The sequence below is a fragment of the Bacillus rossius genome, chromosome 1, assembly GCF_032445375.1.
Source record: "Bacillus rossius redtenbacheri isolate Brsri chromosome 1, Brsri_v3, whole genome shotgun sequence".
NCBI classification, from domain to species: Eukaryota; Metazoa; Arthropoda; class Insecta; order Phasmatodea; family Bacillidae; genus Bacillus; species Bacillus rossius.
In genome coordinates, this window is record NC_086330.1 from 139,355,330 (window position 1) to 139,371,515 (window position 16,186).

Genomic DNA, 16,186 nt, shown 5'->3' on the forward strand with positions numbered 1-16,186 from the left:
AAAATTGTTTTTGTTAATTTTTCAGGAAAAAATTGTTAAGATGTGGAATTATCTTTGGTAAAGTTGGATATACTGTTGACGTTTTTTTATGGAAGAGTTGGTTATGCTGGTGTGCTGTGTTAGTAAGTGTATGTGGAAATTCTTTGTATCTGACAATGAATATAATAAATCTAACAGGTTATGGGCCCAGAAGAAGTGCCACTGTGTTCAGGCAAATATGTGTACAGTGAAATAACGAGATAGTAACATACAGGATACAGCAAGATAATCTTGGCAAGTTTGATTTGTGCAATCCTGGCTACGAGTTTGTCGACACAGTATCCACAATTATCAGATACAAACTTTAAAAATTGGAAATTTCGTGTGTTGCTGCTACTAGACGAAAAAGAGGTTCGACGGGAAGCAGTGTCGGCTAGGGATATGCTCAAAGCTTTGAGCAGTGTTTTTGAAAGGAAGAGTGCGATTTCGAAGTTACTAGTGCGAAAGAAACTACTGACTCTGAAGTGCACAACAACTTTACAGGAACACTTCAGTAAATTTGATGACCTGGTATACGATCTCGAGGCAATGGGATCGAAAATGGAACAGGATGATAAAGTTTGCCATTTGCTCCAAACCCTACCTGAATGCTATGACAACATAATCACATTGTTAGAAACATTAGACACAGATCTAACCTTGGACTTTGTCAAGTCAAGACTTTTGGATGCAGAATTGAAACAAAATCACATACAAACAGATGTGGAGCATGTGGAAAACACTTCATTTGTTGCAGGAAACAGACCAACAAGAAAATGTTATGGGTGTGGTGACCCTAGGCATCTGATTGCAGACTGTCCTAAGGTAAGAAATAATCGCTCAGGTAGAGAAGGGAACAATGACTGGTCTGGCAGGAGCTCGAGAGGGCAAGGCAAAAAAAACGTTCGTGCTTCTGGATATGGATATAACTCAAGTTACACCTGCAATGACCAAAGTGAGGTTACATTTATCGCAACTGCAGGAACAGAAGAGTCAGTGTGTGTTGGTCAAGGAGGTGAGCTACAAGAGATAAGGTTTGTTCTTGACTCTGGGTGCACAGACCATTTGGTCACTTGTGATATAAAAGACTTTATGACAGATGTGGAAGACCTGGAGATACCTGTCAGAATAAGGGTGGCAAATGGTGAAGAGTTAATAGCAAAACAGAAAGGGATAGTTAGGCTCCGGAATGATGAACAGAAAATAAAATTAGAAGCACTCATTGTACCCAACCTTAAGCTAAATCTATTGTCTGTCAAGAAGGTGGTATGTTCTGGTAAGCAAGTAATTTTCAAGGCTAATAGGGCAGAGATAATGGACAACAATGGGCTGATATTGGAGTGTGGTACACTGGGAAAACTATATGTTGCTAAGTTCTCACCGTGTAGGCCCATAGAGGGTGTGTGCTCAGTAGCAGAGGAAGGTGATCTGTGGCATAAGAGACTTGGACATTTAAATCATAAGGGTTTGAAACAAATGGGATTACCCACATCAAGTAAGGTTTGTGATGCATGTAGGCAAGGAAAAGCTAATAGACAACCTTTCCATAAGAGCTTTTCACCAAAATCCTCCCACATTGGAGAGCTTCTGCACACAGATATTGGAGGGCCAATGTCCACACAAACTATAAACGGTGAACAGTATTATCAGACCATAACTGACGATTTCTCACATTTTTGTGTAGTTTATTTACTCAAGACAAAGGCAGAAGCTGCAGAAAATGTGATAAGTTACGTTAGACACCTAGAATCTAGCTTTGGAACAAACTGCACTGCTAGAGTGAGATGTGACAATGGCGGAGAATTTATGTCTGGGAAACTGAAGGCATTCTGTGCTGAGAAGGGTGTTACATTAGAATATACCGCACCGTACTCACCGCAGATGAACGGCACTAGTGAAAGAATGAACAGGACCTTGATGGATAAGGTTAGGACCATGTTTGCTGAAACAGGGTTGCCAAAGCTCTTGTGGGGTGAAGCGATTCGCACAGCTGCGCATCAGCTGAATCGGTCACCCACAGCTGCTCTAGGAGGAAATATTCCAGCAGACATATACTTGGGTAAAAATGATCTGTCAAAACTGAAGGTCTTTGGAGCCAAAGCCTGGATGATCAAACTGCCAAAAAGAGATAAATTGGATACCAAGGCTACTCCAAGCAGAATGGTATGATATGCGCCTAATGGGTACAGAGTGTGGGACCAGGAAGTAAATAAGATACACATATCAAGATGAAAAAACGCCCGTTAACTATATCACGTTTCCGTACAAGGAACAATGTAAATTACGTTCCAGATTTACAGAAATGCCCGAAATGCGATGTAGAAACGGCTGGCTCGTGACATGCCGCCAGCGAGCGACGCGACGAGCGAGCATTGCACTGCGCTCTGTTGTCGCTAATGACAACTATCCGTTAACCTTGTACTTAGTATACGAGGACACTTTTGATTTTGCTTATTCAGCACGTCTATGGTTCTGATTTGAGTCAAGAGACTAAGACCAAAGTCAAGAGATGACATTCTTCCTTTAAATAAGACACATCAAAACGTCTTAAAAACAAATATATTCACTAGTAAATTTTCGTGTCAAACATTAAAAAATTTAATTTAAAAGAATCTACAAAAGTAATCAAAAGTGTGACTATACCTACAGGTCTGAAGATATGTTAGAAATATAATTATATATTTTTTTATTTTAATTGCTTGTAGATTCTTGTTAATACTGAAGGAACTAAATCTTTAAAAACGTCTGATTTTAAACATTTTTATTTAATTTTGTTAAAATTGTATGGCATTAAATGATGTCTCTAAAAATAGATTGGACTTTCATCTTCAATAGATATAATTCGATATATCTATAACTTAAGTCATGCTGGCCCAAATTATGATCAAATAACACGCCGGTTCGCAAAAATAGTGAAACTATGCCCTTAAAAAAGCAAAACCCTAAAAAGCTCCGGCCACACAGAGCGCTATGCTCGCTGTGTTCGCTATGTTCGCTACGCGAGTAAAACATGTCAGCTGCATCTCACGTGTCACTGGCCACACCAAGCTGTGCTCGCTGGGTCTGTTTTGGCAATCTGGCGAAGTCACCGGGTGTTTGGTTCTCGGCTTATTTTCTAAACGTCGCTGACTTCACGCATGCGCAGATAATAAAACGAACACCTGTTTCTGTGCGGAAATGGGATGTACTTCTGCTTTAAATAGTCATGTCGGAAAAGTTCATTGAAGAAGTACGAAAATATCCATGTTCATGGAATAAATTGATGTAAGAATATAGAAGGCAGAATATGAAGGACAATGCCTGGGATTTGATTCCAAGGGAATGTTATCGAACTGAGTTGTATTTGTTCTGAAATAATCCATAAATTTGTTTGTCCTCAAACGCAATTGCTTCATCAAAAGATGAAGTTTTTCCATTTATTTTCTTCTCTTTTTTTATCGTTCACGAACTGTGAGAGCTAGCAGAAAATCATAATCGTCGGAATCTTCACTCGAATCCCACGGAACGCGTCTCTCCGTCATCGCGAACTAGTCTTGACCTGTCTGGCCACATAAAGCTGGGAACATGGCATACATGGCGAACATAGCGGACATAGCCTAGCCTTCTGCGTGGCCTCGCCTTAAAGCTTTGGTAAAGTAAGCGTAAAGGTTGCAAACAGATTAGTCAAGGTGGTTTTCTCAAGAGCGGGTGGCCGGCCCGTAACTTCACGGACCGGCTTCTTGTATTGATCTCTATTCGCAATGGACAGTGAGTCATCCGCGGTCTGGCAACTGCACTCGTAAACATCCGCCAGTTGTACGGCCGTGAAACGAGGAAACACTGTCCGCAACGATCCGGTCGCGGCACGTCACTTCTTCCAGCGGCGCGGACAGCGTCCCGTCACTAGAGGCCGATTTATTGTGTTATTTTATTTATTCCATACGGCTACGTTAAACTAAACAGTTACATAATAAAATTTCACGGAACGCAAGAAAACTAAGAACTTAATCATTATTTATTTCGGGTGAACACACCGCGGACGCACGGTGCCTGCACAACGGACTGCACAACGTTCAGTAGCTACAGGGGTGTAGCCAGGGGGGGGGGGGGGGTGGTTAGGGGTTCTAACCCCCCCCCCCCCCTTAGCACCAATTATTTTTTCTTAACTGAAAGCAGGTTAGCTAAAAGCCTGGGTGTCTTACTGCTATCACCGGCCTCCTTCCCTTCCCCTACCCCTGTCGCGAGCAGAAGCTATAAGGTTGTGACGCCGTGACGGGTCCCAAGCTTTCAAAAATATCTTACACCTACTGTATTTAACCAGCGCGGTAATTATAAGCAGGTGTTGACTGGGCTTCCAAAAGTGTAAGGATCGCTGTGTGTGTATAGAATTGAGACGACGACATGGTGTCATGTAACTCTTCAAGCTATAGCCTTTGAATATATATACTGTATAGAAGTCGCCAGCCCAGGTTAAAATTTCTAATACGGTTTTGAGGTAGTTGGTTAATTCACCGCCGCAATCGCCACCATCTCTAAGGCATCGACTTGTGGTGGTCCCAAGCGGACAAGTGTCGAACTCTTCAAACACCCCTTCCCCCTCCTGTTGAACGACGTTGAGCTGCAGTGAATGATGGATGAGGGGTGCGGGGTATAACAGCAGGCGACAGCGCTGCGCTCTAACGTGTAAATAACAACTAAGACGATACAGGGCGTTACGACAGCGCACTGCAGCGGTGAAGTTCCCAAGCTGCTCATCATACGATTATGAAAAACGTAGAGTAAATCCTATCCACTCGCGACTTCTATACAGTATATATATTCAAAGCTATAGCTAATTGTTTCCAGGAATAGATCAGTTCTGCCGAAACCCAACCCTTTTTATTCCTTTTTTTTTTTTGTATTGTCGAGCTTCGAGAATGATTTATGATTTTGAGTGGACGTAAACAAGGCACTTGGATTGATAAAAATATCTTTACTTAATTTCTTACTTCATCACTAAACAATTTTTTAAGAAAAAATTAATAATATTTTTACCATTATAATATTTAAAGTTAAGTACCGAAAACTGCTAAAATAGCACTATTTTACACCTTAAAAACCCAAATTTTTTCCGGGGGTGGACCCCCGGACCATCCGCTTTATTAGGGGGGTGGGGGGCCCATGCTTCTTAACCCCCCCCCCCCCCCCCCATACACAAATCCTGGCTACGCCACTGACTTGCTACTAAACTGTTTGGAATATAATGGTTTGAGTACGTCATCACCCGGCAAATCTGTAGTGACCTGCACAGATACCGTAGTCATACAGACCAGAGACGTAACTTGTGCCCGGGCGCAGCATTGGTGGGTTGGGGGAAGGGGGGTTATAACTGCCAGAGTAATTTTTACTATAGATATTTGATCGAATATCGTACGTAGTGTTAAGAATACAAACATATTTGGAGGGCAGCTGAATTGAAATATTTGTATTGAAAGCTACATACATGTATATCGTAAAAAAAATAAAAATAAAAATTGGTACTTTTCACGTACTACACAACTTGCGATGTATTAAAAAATAACCAATTGCAAATAAATATATTTATTTACAATATAAATTGAATTAAAAATATTTGGAATAGTGGAGGTGGCGATATGAGGTGTTGAAGGGGGAGATTTTGGTTTGATTGTTTTGTAAAAGGAAGGGGGGGGGGGGGAAACGGAGTTTTTGCCCCGGATGGAACCTAGTCTAGTTACGTCCCTGATCAGGGTCGGTGCAAGGTAAATTGGCGCCCTAGGCGAAAAACCTTAATCCCCCACCCCACCCCCCGGACAGCCCAAAAAAAATTTTCCTTGACTCAAAATACATCACGTAAGCCTAAGATTTTGTCAACAATCAAATGTAAGCAGGCTTGTGTTTTTTTTAGTTTTTTACTTATTACAAATCATAAACAGGTCGCTGTGGACTTTTAATAATTACTTATATCAATATAAACATTCCAAACTGTTACAAAAATCCATTTTCATCTAGTTTCAATAATCGTTAAACATAGTATATGAGCTGTTATGTGTCGTGCTGCGCCGCTCCCAGCTACTTGGCGCCCTAGGCGGTTGCCTAGTTCGCCTATATGGACGCGCCGGCCCTGTCCCTGATACGGACGCACGTAGGTGGAAGGGGTGAGTTGGCTATTTTTTTATTTGCCACGTTCATCCTAAATACGAGAGTCATTCAAACATAAACAGGAATTTTTTCATACAGATTTATTGGTAATTTATGAACATACAAATTAAATGTATATTTTGCTACATAGATTACTTCAACAGAAATACGTTTTCTCCATCGGATTGGAAGCTTTTTGATCACTTACTGAAAAAAAAATTGTTGACCCAGTAGCCAATCGCGCACGTAGGTACTGTTCGACCGCAGCTAATGCCTCCTTCGGACCTTCCACAAGTTCACGCACAGTCTTCATTGACGCTGGTCGCCGGACGCCGTTTACGGCTTTGATGTTCCACTGTATCACGACCATTTGGAAGCTTTTGGGACCAATCTAATTCTTGGATTTTGTTCTTGGATACTCTTCACAATTTCACTCGATTTCACACCTTCGATTGGCGAGAAAACTAATATAATGTGGTGCAACTTCTGTTGGTGCTGTCATAGCGATACTGGCATGGCTGACATGTGAGGGCCGTGTAAAACACAGTCGAGACTAATAGTACCAGACAGCTCTATACTAGCTAACAACGTAGGGGAGAGAGTAGTGACTACAAAATATTCTATAGATAAGTTCTATTTCTATCACGATAAACTTCCTTTTGGGAAATTTGGAGCACTGGGAGTTGATTTTTCCCATATATCTGAACAATTATTTAAAAAAATGTTTGTCTAACTGAAAAAAGGTTATTTTCGTTGTCATAATGTTGGTACCATATGTATTAAACATATATATTGTTATACCACGGAGGTAAGACGTGCCTCCATGGTTCATACTGGGCATACAGTCTGCTATCTATCGGACTGACGTGACAACAACGCAAGGTTTTCACACAAAAACCGTGGAGCTGACCGGTGTTAGTCTCTCGTGTATCTGGCCGTGTGCACGCCTATCCTCTCCATTCTCCCGCCACCGTTTCCCGGCTCACATCACTACTGGAGTCGAATGAACGAGATTCCTGTTTATATTTGAATGGCCGTCGTATTAGCCCCGCGTCTTGCACTCCTTTTTATATGCAGACACACTTTGAAAACAGTGGCGTCATCCTTCGATAACCATTATGCATGCATGCGGGAATTATTCACATGCGTAAGCAGTGGAGCGCTGGGATACCGATGTATGTACAGGCTATTCAAGTAGTTTACCGACTCCGCCCCTTCGTAACTCGTGTCGCGGAAATGTCCGTACAAATTACAGTGTACGTTAATCAAAGACCTTCTGTACTTCAATTGAACCTCAGTGTTGCTGTAACATTGAAAACACGTCACAAACAGACACAACATGCACATTACAAAGCAACGTGCATGACCCGAGGATACAAAGTTACTCATAGACGTTGCAGCGACGTCGCTGGCATGACGTGTGAGGTATGGGATCGCCGGTTGAACAGCAATGAAATGAGACATATGACACGCGACCGTGGGCCGATTTATTTACTTTTTAGAGGTTATCATATCTGGAGGCGAACCTTAAAGATTTTACTATACAAAATAAACTCTTTTAAAACAACGTTTTTAAGCCAACCAGAAACTTATAAAGATAGACGATATTTTGAAAATTTATTACGATGTTAAAAGTACAACAAATAAGTAATAAGAAAAACAAATATGATTTTTAGCGTTATTAAAATTCTGTTAAATGACGTTTACGTTATATAATGAATAGATTCTACAATTGAATTTTACATGACAGAAGCCATGTTAATAGAAATGCCCGCTAGTCGCGGAGCCTTGGAGCCGCCCCAGTGACTACTTAAATGCGGTTAAGACACTTGGGGGCGGTATTCCAAAAACGTTCGGGTAAGCTAGCGAATAAGCGCTGCCTTGTTAAGACACAACCGTAACCTGACTCGCAAGCCGTAATTCCAGAAGTCTCCAAACCGAATCCCAGTAAGGCAACGGAACGACAACAGTTTTAATAAACGGTGCCCTGCGTGAGGCTCCAACGCATTCTAGCGGACGTTTCGCATCCACAGATAACAATTGTTACGGCAAAAATTCTAGAGATAGCAGCACCATCTCCAAAAATGGAACCGCCTTTATAATTTTCTGGAAGTACGTTTTACGCGGCGATTATTTTGTTATGGCAATTAAAGTGTACAAAATGTACTCTCAGGATAGTTTCGCTATCATAAAGTTTCATTCGGCACACCAATTCGTTGTTCACGAATTTGAATATATAGCCTACGAGTTAAAAGCGCCGGGCGTGGGTCCGCCATTTAAAAAGGGAGCTCTGCGCATGTGCGGAATTTGGGCAACAGATCAGCAACGGATATCGCATTGGCGTAGCTGTGTTCATAAAGTTGGGGGAGGGGGGGGGGCAAATACTGATTTTGATGTCATGTAAACGCATTCCCCTCTTACTAAGACGGGGGGTTGGGGGGGGGGGGGTCCTCCACCGGAAAATTTTGATTTTAAAAGTGCAAAATAGCGCTTTTTAAGCAGTTTTTGTATCTAACCATCGGATACATCGATGTTAAAATTATTGTTTCCTTAAGATAAAATTTGATGAGTGAAAAAATTACAATTATAGTTGGGCAGAATAATATTATAAAATAAAAATATCACGGTCTAGAAAGTTGGGGGGGGGGGGGGACAGTCCCCTCCACCCAAAAAGTTGAGGGGGACACGTCCCCCCTGTCCCCCCCGGTTCCAACGCCCCTGCGGATATGACATGTGTTCCCTGAAAAGAAGGGTGCAGGTGTACGTAAAGCCGCACCTATGAAGGCCACGCTGATGCACTGGTAGTTGCAGACGGGCGCGTGCACGGACCAGCCGCGGCCCTCGTACACGCGGCCGTCGCCGCCCACCAGGAAGTTGAAGGAGATGTCCTGGTAGCCCTGGTGCGCCACCTGCATGCTCTGGATGCTCTTGACGAGCAGCTCGCACGAGTGCAGCGAGTTGCAGGTCTTGGTGACGGTGTGCGTGACCACCACCAGCCGCAGCGTGGTGTTCACCAGCGGCAGGTAGGGCGAGCGCTGGCCCGCCTGCCACAGCTCGCGCGACACGAACCACGTCTCGTCCAGGGCTGCAACACGTCCGCCTCATTCTCTTGCATTCTGATTCACGCGCGCGCTGTTAACGTAGGTTACCATTCAAAATTAACTATTTTTTAAGTCATGGCAGTTGTAGTCTCCCGCGTGAAATAATATAAGCTATTTCCTCGCGGCGCATACTAGACTAGAGCCTGTTAGTAAACAAGTCGTTGCAACAAGGTCTAGGTCTGTTTTATGCCATGTCAAAAATAATTTGGGCAAATAGTTCCAAATTATCATTATAGCAAAAAGATTGAAATATCCAATATCTATGTGGACTTTAAGACTTCACAGAGCGGATTATATTATATATTTTTACTAAAATATGAGAAGCGCCAATCAGAGCACATTGTGATATGTTCTTGGAGCGAAATAATGATTCGTTGGTAAAGCAGGTTATGGTTTAGAACGAAGGAGTAGGAAATAGGGAATTCCTAGCATCATGTTAAAAAATTATAAGATACGTTGCTCAAAAAATTAAAACAAAAAAAAGTTTCATTGGAATATTAAGTTTCTTTTTGTATTTCTGAAATTGATTATCTTGATGTGTTTCTAGTCCATTTTTGCTATTATACGAGTCTATATATGTATTTTCAGTTAATGAATATATTTTCTAACAGTAAAGTCATTGTATGGTGGTTTGGAATAGATGTTACTAGCATTACATCAACTTGTGTGTATATATATATATATATATATATATATATATATATATATATAGCTATATCTTCTATTCTGATTTGTGTACAGATTCTAGGTTACGAGCTGAAATGTTGCAATTTTTAGGTATAATCATAGTCATGTGTAGGGTATTTCAAATTGGTACATAATCAATTTGACCTTGTATAAAAACGCTACGTTGAAAAAATTATCAGTCAGAAAAGATTCCAAACTAAAATACACTTTAAAATACCGACGGCACCTACGAATACAAAAGTTCAATTTAAATAATATGGTTGTTTTCTGGCCTATTTTTATTGGCTGAATTAACGACCACTAATTCAAATATAAACTGGATATTACTTAACCATGTGCTTGTCGGCGTACAGGTTAACTTTATAATTCTTAAGTTTTTAAATCGTAAACCCATCTTTAGTATTTCCAGTGCAGTCATACCAACCACTGCTGCGTCTTAAATTCCTTGTTTTTATTCTGTTCACAGGCGGTATTCCTAATGCACGGCCTCACTTTTACCTCCTAAATAAAACATTCAACTTCAAACTTACTGAGCATTCCCAGACTTACTTCTCAGTACAATTTCACACCAAACAATCAGCAGAATGAAGCTGTAACAGGGATCTTGGAGGGAGTGGGAGTATTTATTGGCAATCATGCTTTTGTGCGGCGGATCGCAGCGCTATGAATAACATACCATACAACACAATCTACTTCATAAACTCGAACACTCACTGACTGACATACAACTCACAGGTTAAACCGGTGGGTCTAAGAAGCATGCAATTTTGCACAGGAGTTCCTTGTATAACGTAGGTGAGTACCAAGGAAGGCTTTTTGCAAATTCATCCCTTAAAGGGTTTTAATAGGGGATGAAATTTGTATGAAAATTTGTCATTTTTGAAGTTAGAAATGTGGAAATTGGTGTTTAGGCTTCTGTTTATAAATAAATGTCAGTTTGTATCAGCGTTTTGGTAATTGTTGAGGATCAAATACTTTTGAGAACTATTATGCCTTTAATTATAGGGAATTCACATTTCATGGTTGTTATTTTACTTTAAGGAAAAAAAAATTTCTGAAAAGCATGTTTTCTTGTTTGGATGGTTCCTGTGGTGTTGCCGATGGGAAATCCCATCGGTCACACGGCTAGTGGTATTAGAAAACGCCCAACGCTATGAATCGTAACTACCCGCATTTCAGTTTGAAAACGCGGCGTTCGTGGAAACACGTGAATAAAAGGAGTATTAGGGGTGAAGCTTCACAGTTGGAAGGATAAGAACACTATAGCGTACACAAATACGAGGGTCAATCTAATAGTAAAAAACGTGTTGATGTGACGAGCCGCGCAGTTCTGCCAACACCCCCACAATCGCATTGCTTCTCCAGTGTGACGCTAACAGCGAGCTACAACGGTCGTTTACTGTTTACAGTGTAACAAAATTACAGATCCCGCCAAGTGTGAGGTTCGTAGTGAAATACGCTTTTTGAAAGTGGGAAAAAAAGTCTGCCCTGTCGAAATTTACAGACAGATAAACGAGGTTTGTGGTAATGATTTGAATGAAGCTTCTGTTCGATAATGGTGCATCATGTTTAATGGCGGGAGAATGAATATTCATGATGAAGAACGCTCGGGCCGGCCTGATGAACTCAAATAAAATATTACCATCTTTTACCCAAAGTGAAGGATTTGTTGGCCGGAAACCACAATGGAAGTGACAACGAACTTAAAAAAGGACGTTAATGACCGGTTCAACAACTTGGCAGTAACTGAGTGTGCAGAAGGCATAGAAAAGCTGGTGATACGCTATGACAAATATTTAAATTTGTATGGCGACTACGTATAAAAATAGCTATGTGTTGTAAACAGGGCCAACTACAGACATTTTGTGGCCCAGGACAGAGTTTGGGTTGAAAAAAAAAAAGATCATATACTCCATCGGCCAAAATATGCCATTTACACACTATTCACCTGAAACTGAAGAAGAGAAACCTGGGGCCTGGTTTCTACCTCTCTCGATAGGACTACACCGCCAGACCTGTATGTAGTTGGTTTAGAAAATTGTATTGGAATGATTGTGGTTACTGTTTCAGAACAAATTTAAAAAAAAATGACGTTTTAAAAAATAAATATATCACTAACTTTCGTATTGAAAAAAAATTATTTTAAAACTAAACAATTATATTCAAATTTTTGTTTAATAGCTCTTCAAATTTAATTATAGTATAACACAATAGTTTTAGTTTCAGTTAATCAATTGTGTATTCCCTTTTTTATTTCGCTTGAGTTGAGTATGTTGTGGCCCAGGAAAATCTGCCCCTTTTGCAACCCCCCCCCCCCCCCCCCCCCATAAACACTGTTGGTGTTGGTGGCCCTGGTTGTAAAATAAGTTTTGTTTCATTATGTTAAATGAAAATAGAGAAAAAAGTTATTTACTTTTAGAATAAATGACCCTCTTATTTAAAACAAGGGTGCAAGTATGCAAGTGTATAATATTTGTGCAAGTGTACGAATCGCAGGGGCAAACGCAAGGGAGGAGTAAATTAGGAGGATATATCCTCCCGCCGGGCCCAAAATCCCAAAATTAAATATAGTAGAGTCTCACTAATCCGGACTTGTCCGGACCGGACCCTGTCCGGATCACCGAAAGTCCGGATCATCCGTAATCAACTTTAAAATGTATCAAAAACAAGTTTTATAGGCTAAATAAAAAATCTTTATGCTTAAAAATCAACTGCGTTTTATTATAAGGTACTTAAGAAACTATATACATATGTATGTAACATATATAAAACAATAATATGTATTGTACATACCTACATGTAATTAAAAAGTATAAAACAATCAAAGTTTAAAAACAATCAATTTACTCGAAAAAGTCTGTAATATTATTTTGTTTTAAAGAAGATTGTCGTCGTTTTGCCGTGCGATCTCGTAGGCGCCTCAACGTCAGTAGCTCAGCAGACGTTGTGTCGCTTTGCTTCACAAAGTAACTCAGCAACCCCTCCAGCATTGTAGTCGCTTCGCCATGAGTTGGGCCAGCTGATTCCTCCGTACCTCCATCGTCATCTTCCGAACTGTCTATTTCAGTTGCTGTGTTTGCAATGCATGCCTCCACGATTTCATCTTCACTTAACATTTGATGACCAATACCGTTGTCATCGTTAATCCATTCTGATATGTCATTCTCCTCTATGTTGGCACAACCCTCCAACTGTTGAAAAACATGTACAAAATCAAAGCTAGTTGAAGTTGGTTGAGTTTCGTCTTGTCCCTGTTTATCCTGTGAAATGCTTGGCCACAAATTTTTCCAGCTTTTTTGAAGAGTTAACGGCTTAATTTCTTCCCATGCTTCTGCGACCAAGTAAATGACAGTCTTCATTGTCACTTTCTTAATATGATCCATTAAGTTAGCTGACGGGTCTGCTTCTTGTTGCTCTAAAAGAAACATGATCCTTTTTTTCCTATATCGCCGTTTTATTGCTTCAATCACCCCTTGATCCATTGGTTGTATCAAAGCAGTCACGTTTGGTGGCAGAAATTTTACGAAAATTTCACCGTCTCGCAATTCTTCTTCACTCGAGTGGCATGGTGCATTATCAATTAACAACACAGCTTTTTCTGGGCCGTTTTCGTCTCTTAAAAACTTTTTTGTTTTAGGAACAAATGTTTCAAAAAACCAAGCTTTAAAAATTTTGCTGTCCATCCATGCTGATTTTTGTGAAGTGTACTGGGCTGGAAGAGCATTTCTATTAAGATTTTTAAGGGCCCTAGGCTTAGCCGATTTGCCTATAACCAATAGTGGAATTTTCAAGTTGCCAGAAGCATTACTACAAGGAGGCAAAGTTACTCTTTCTTTTTTTACCTTATGACCTTTGGCTACAGAATCCAATTTTGATGCTAATGTTTTTTTTGGAAGCATTTTGTAATTTAATCCCGTTTCATCAGCGTTAAACACTTGGCAAGGCTCTAAGTTTTCATCTTTAACAAACTTTTCAAATTTTACTTTAAAGTCTTCACTTGCACTATTGTCACCTGACAACATTTCACCACTTACACTAAGTTCACGAATACCGTGTCGATCTTTCCAACGAGATAACCATCCCACACTGGCAGTAAAAGCAGGGTCACCTTTTAATTTTTCATTGAGTTTGAGCGCGAACGCTTGTAATGTTACGCCCGACAGCGGAACGCCTTGTTCACGTTGTTGGCAAAACCAAATGTACAAAGTCTCGTCTAAAGTTTCATTTTTTGGTTTTTTTAACGTGCTTCTGTTACCCAGACTGTCCTTACTCACCATTTTAGCACAAAAATCTTCAATTTCTTTCCGATTATTTTTCCAATCAGAAACAGTTTGTTTTCCCACTCCTAGATCTTGCGCGATTCTAGTTAATGATTCACCCGCATCAATACGAAATAAGGCTTGGAGTTTTTGCTCCATAGTTACAGTCACTTTCTTACGTTTAGTAGCCATTACGTTGCTCTTAATAAGTGTACACAATACAATGCTCGCACTGAATAAAATTAAACTGTCACAAACACTTGTCACCAGCACGAGTAACCATCGACTGAAGGGAACAAAACAAAACAACTCGCAGGTATAGATAGAGTGAGTCACTTCTTGGAAAAGACGATGAGCGGAAAACTAGCGGTAATACTCCCGGCTACTGAGGGCAAGAGGACCCTCTCTTACAAATATATTTTCTTATTTTCCTTTGTCACAATATTCTTATTCATCATTTACGTATTTTTATATCCGTCCGGATTAACCGGATGTCCGGACTAGCGGGGTCCGAATTAGCGAGACTCTACTGTATATCATTACCACCAACAAAGGGGAAAAAAATTTGAAAGCAAACAGCGGGAAAAGTGATTCTATACCTCCCTCCTATCCATTCCACACTCTGGCGGATCCAGAGGAGGGGGGTGCATAGTGGCATGCCATCCCCCCCCCCCCCCCCCATCACTGAATGATTTTTAAATTTTCTCCTAATCCCTTATCATAGTTTACCAAACTTACTTAAATATTATTTTACTGCATTGCTTTAGATACCTAATAGGATGTTTTGTACCACAAATAAAATGTATTAAATATTTCGATTCTAAATGTACTAAAATTTGTATTAGAAAATTTAATTTGGCCATTCCCTGACCATTCTGGATCCGCTCTTGATCCTACCACGGAATTAAATTCTGCGTACGCTCCTGTCCGAATGTGGAAGTATGCAAGTGAGCTGGTGTGCAAGTGTGCTGTAGTGAAAACATGCCACCGAGCACTGCTGTTGTCATCTGTGTGAGGACTGTAATTATTGTGGTGTGATTACAGTCATGTTTTGTGCGTAAGTTTTTTTTTTTTTACCTACTTGTCGGGCGGGTTTTCTATTGCATGTGGCTCGTGGGTGGAGGTTTTAGGAAAATGTACGCTCTATTCCGGATGTTCTTCGGCAAGTGGTCGCGCGCTGTGACGTCAGCGGCGGCAGTGGTTGCGGAAATAGCCTACTACGCACGAAGTCTTTTCAACGCATCTGAATACTACCCTTAGAGTTGACGTCGTACCAACCATGGCCGTTAAGCCCGTGCTCCGCACCGCCAGTACCGTATCCCGTTTTTCGGAGCGCGCCCCTTGCCCAGCCGGATTGAGTCAAGCGAGCGCCCCGGGCGTGACCTCAATTAACTGAATTAAACATCAGGACACAAAACCCCGGGGGCTCGACTACGGAAAACAATTCCCAAACGAGGCACTAGGACGAAATTAAGTAATCACAAGCAGTGAGCAAGTGCGTCGTAGTGACTCCGCGCGTGCGCGGCACGCACGGGACAGAAAACAATCCTCGTTACTAGCCACAGCGGCTACTGGCCTTGATTAATTGGCCTATGATAGTGGTCTAGCCAAACTAAGGGAATTCAAACCAAACAGTGCTCATTGAGACAATTTGTAGTTAAATTTACAGTCGCCAACTTGGTGCCGCTTTTTTAATTAATAAATCAATTAAAACATCTGTTAAGCCTTAAGCAATTATTTACCAGGTGCAAAGTTTTAATCAAGCACCTGGAGTTGGTTTTTTTACTCATCATATAACAAATTAAATTATTATAAGTTTTTGGTGCCGACTCACAAAGAAGAGAAAGTTTCTTCTCTTCCTTGCGAGGCGGCCATGTTCGGCAGTCTCCAACCACTCCGCGCCGGGAACAGACGTGTGTCCGTGGGCAGCATTCAAGTTAGTTTCATTGACTATTTTTATTCTGCACTACATCTTCAAATTTAAATCCTTTTATTAATTCACCG

The 16,186-nt window shown here is 40.9% G+C and overlaps 1 protein-coding gene across 1 annotated transcript in view; it reads right to left on the reverse strand.

Moving 5' to 3' along the window:
* Positions 1-16,186, reverse strand: part of LOC134536263 (uncharacterized) — a 42,343-nt gene that overhangs the window by 5,278 nt on the left and 20,879 nt on the right. Inside the window, exon 4 of the mRNA XM_063376018.1 lies at positions 8,912-9,220. Coding sequence (XP_063232088.1) covers positions 8,912-9,220 — 309 coding nt within the window. The remainder of the gene's footprint in view (positions 1-8,911; positions 9,221-16,186) is intronic.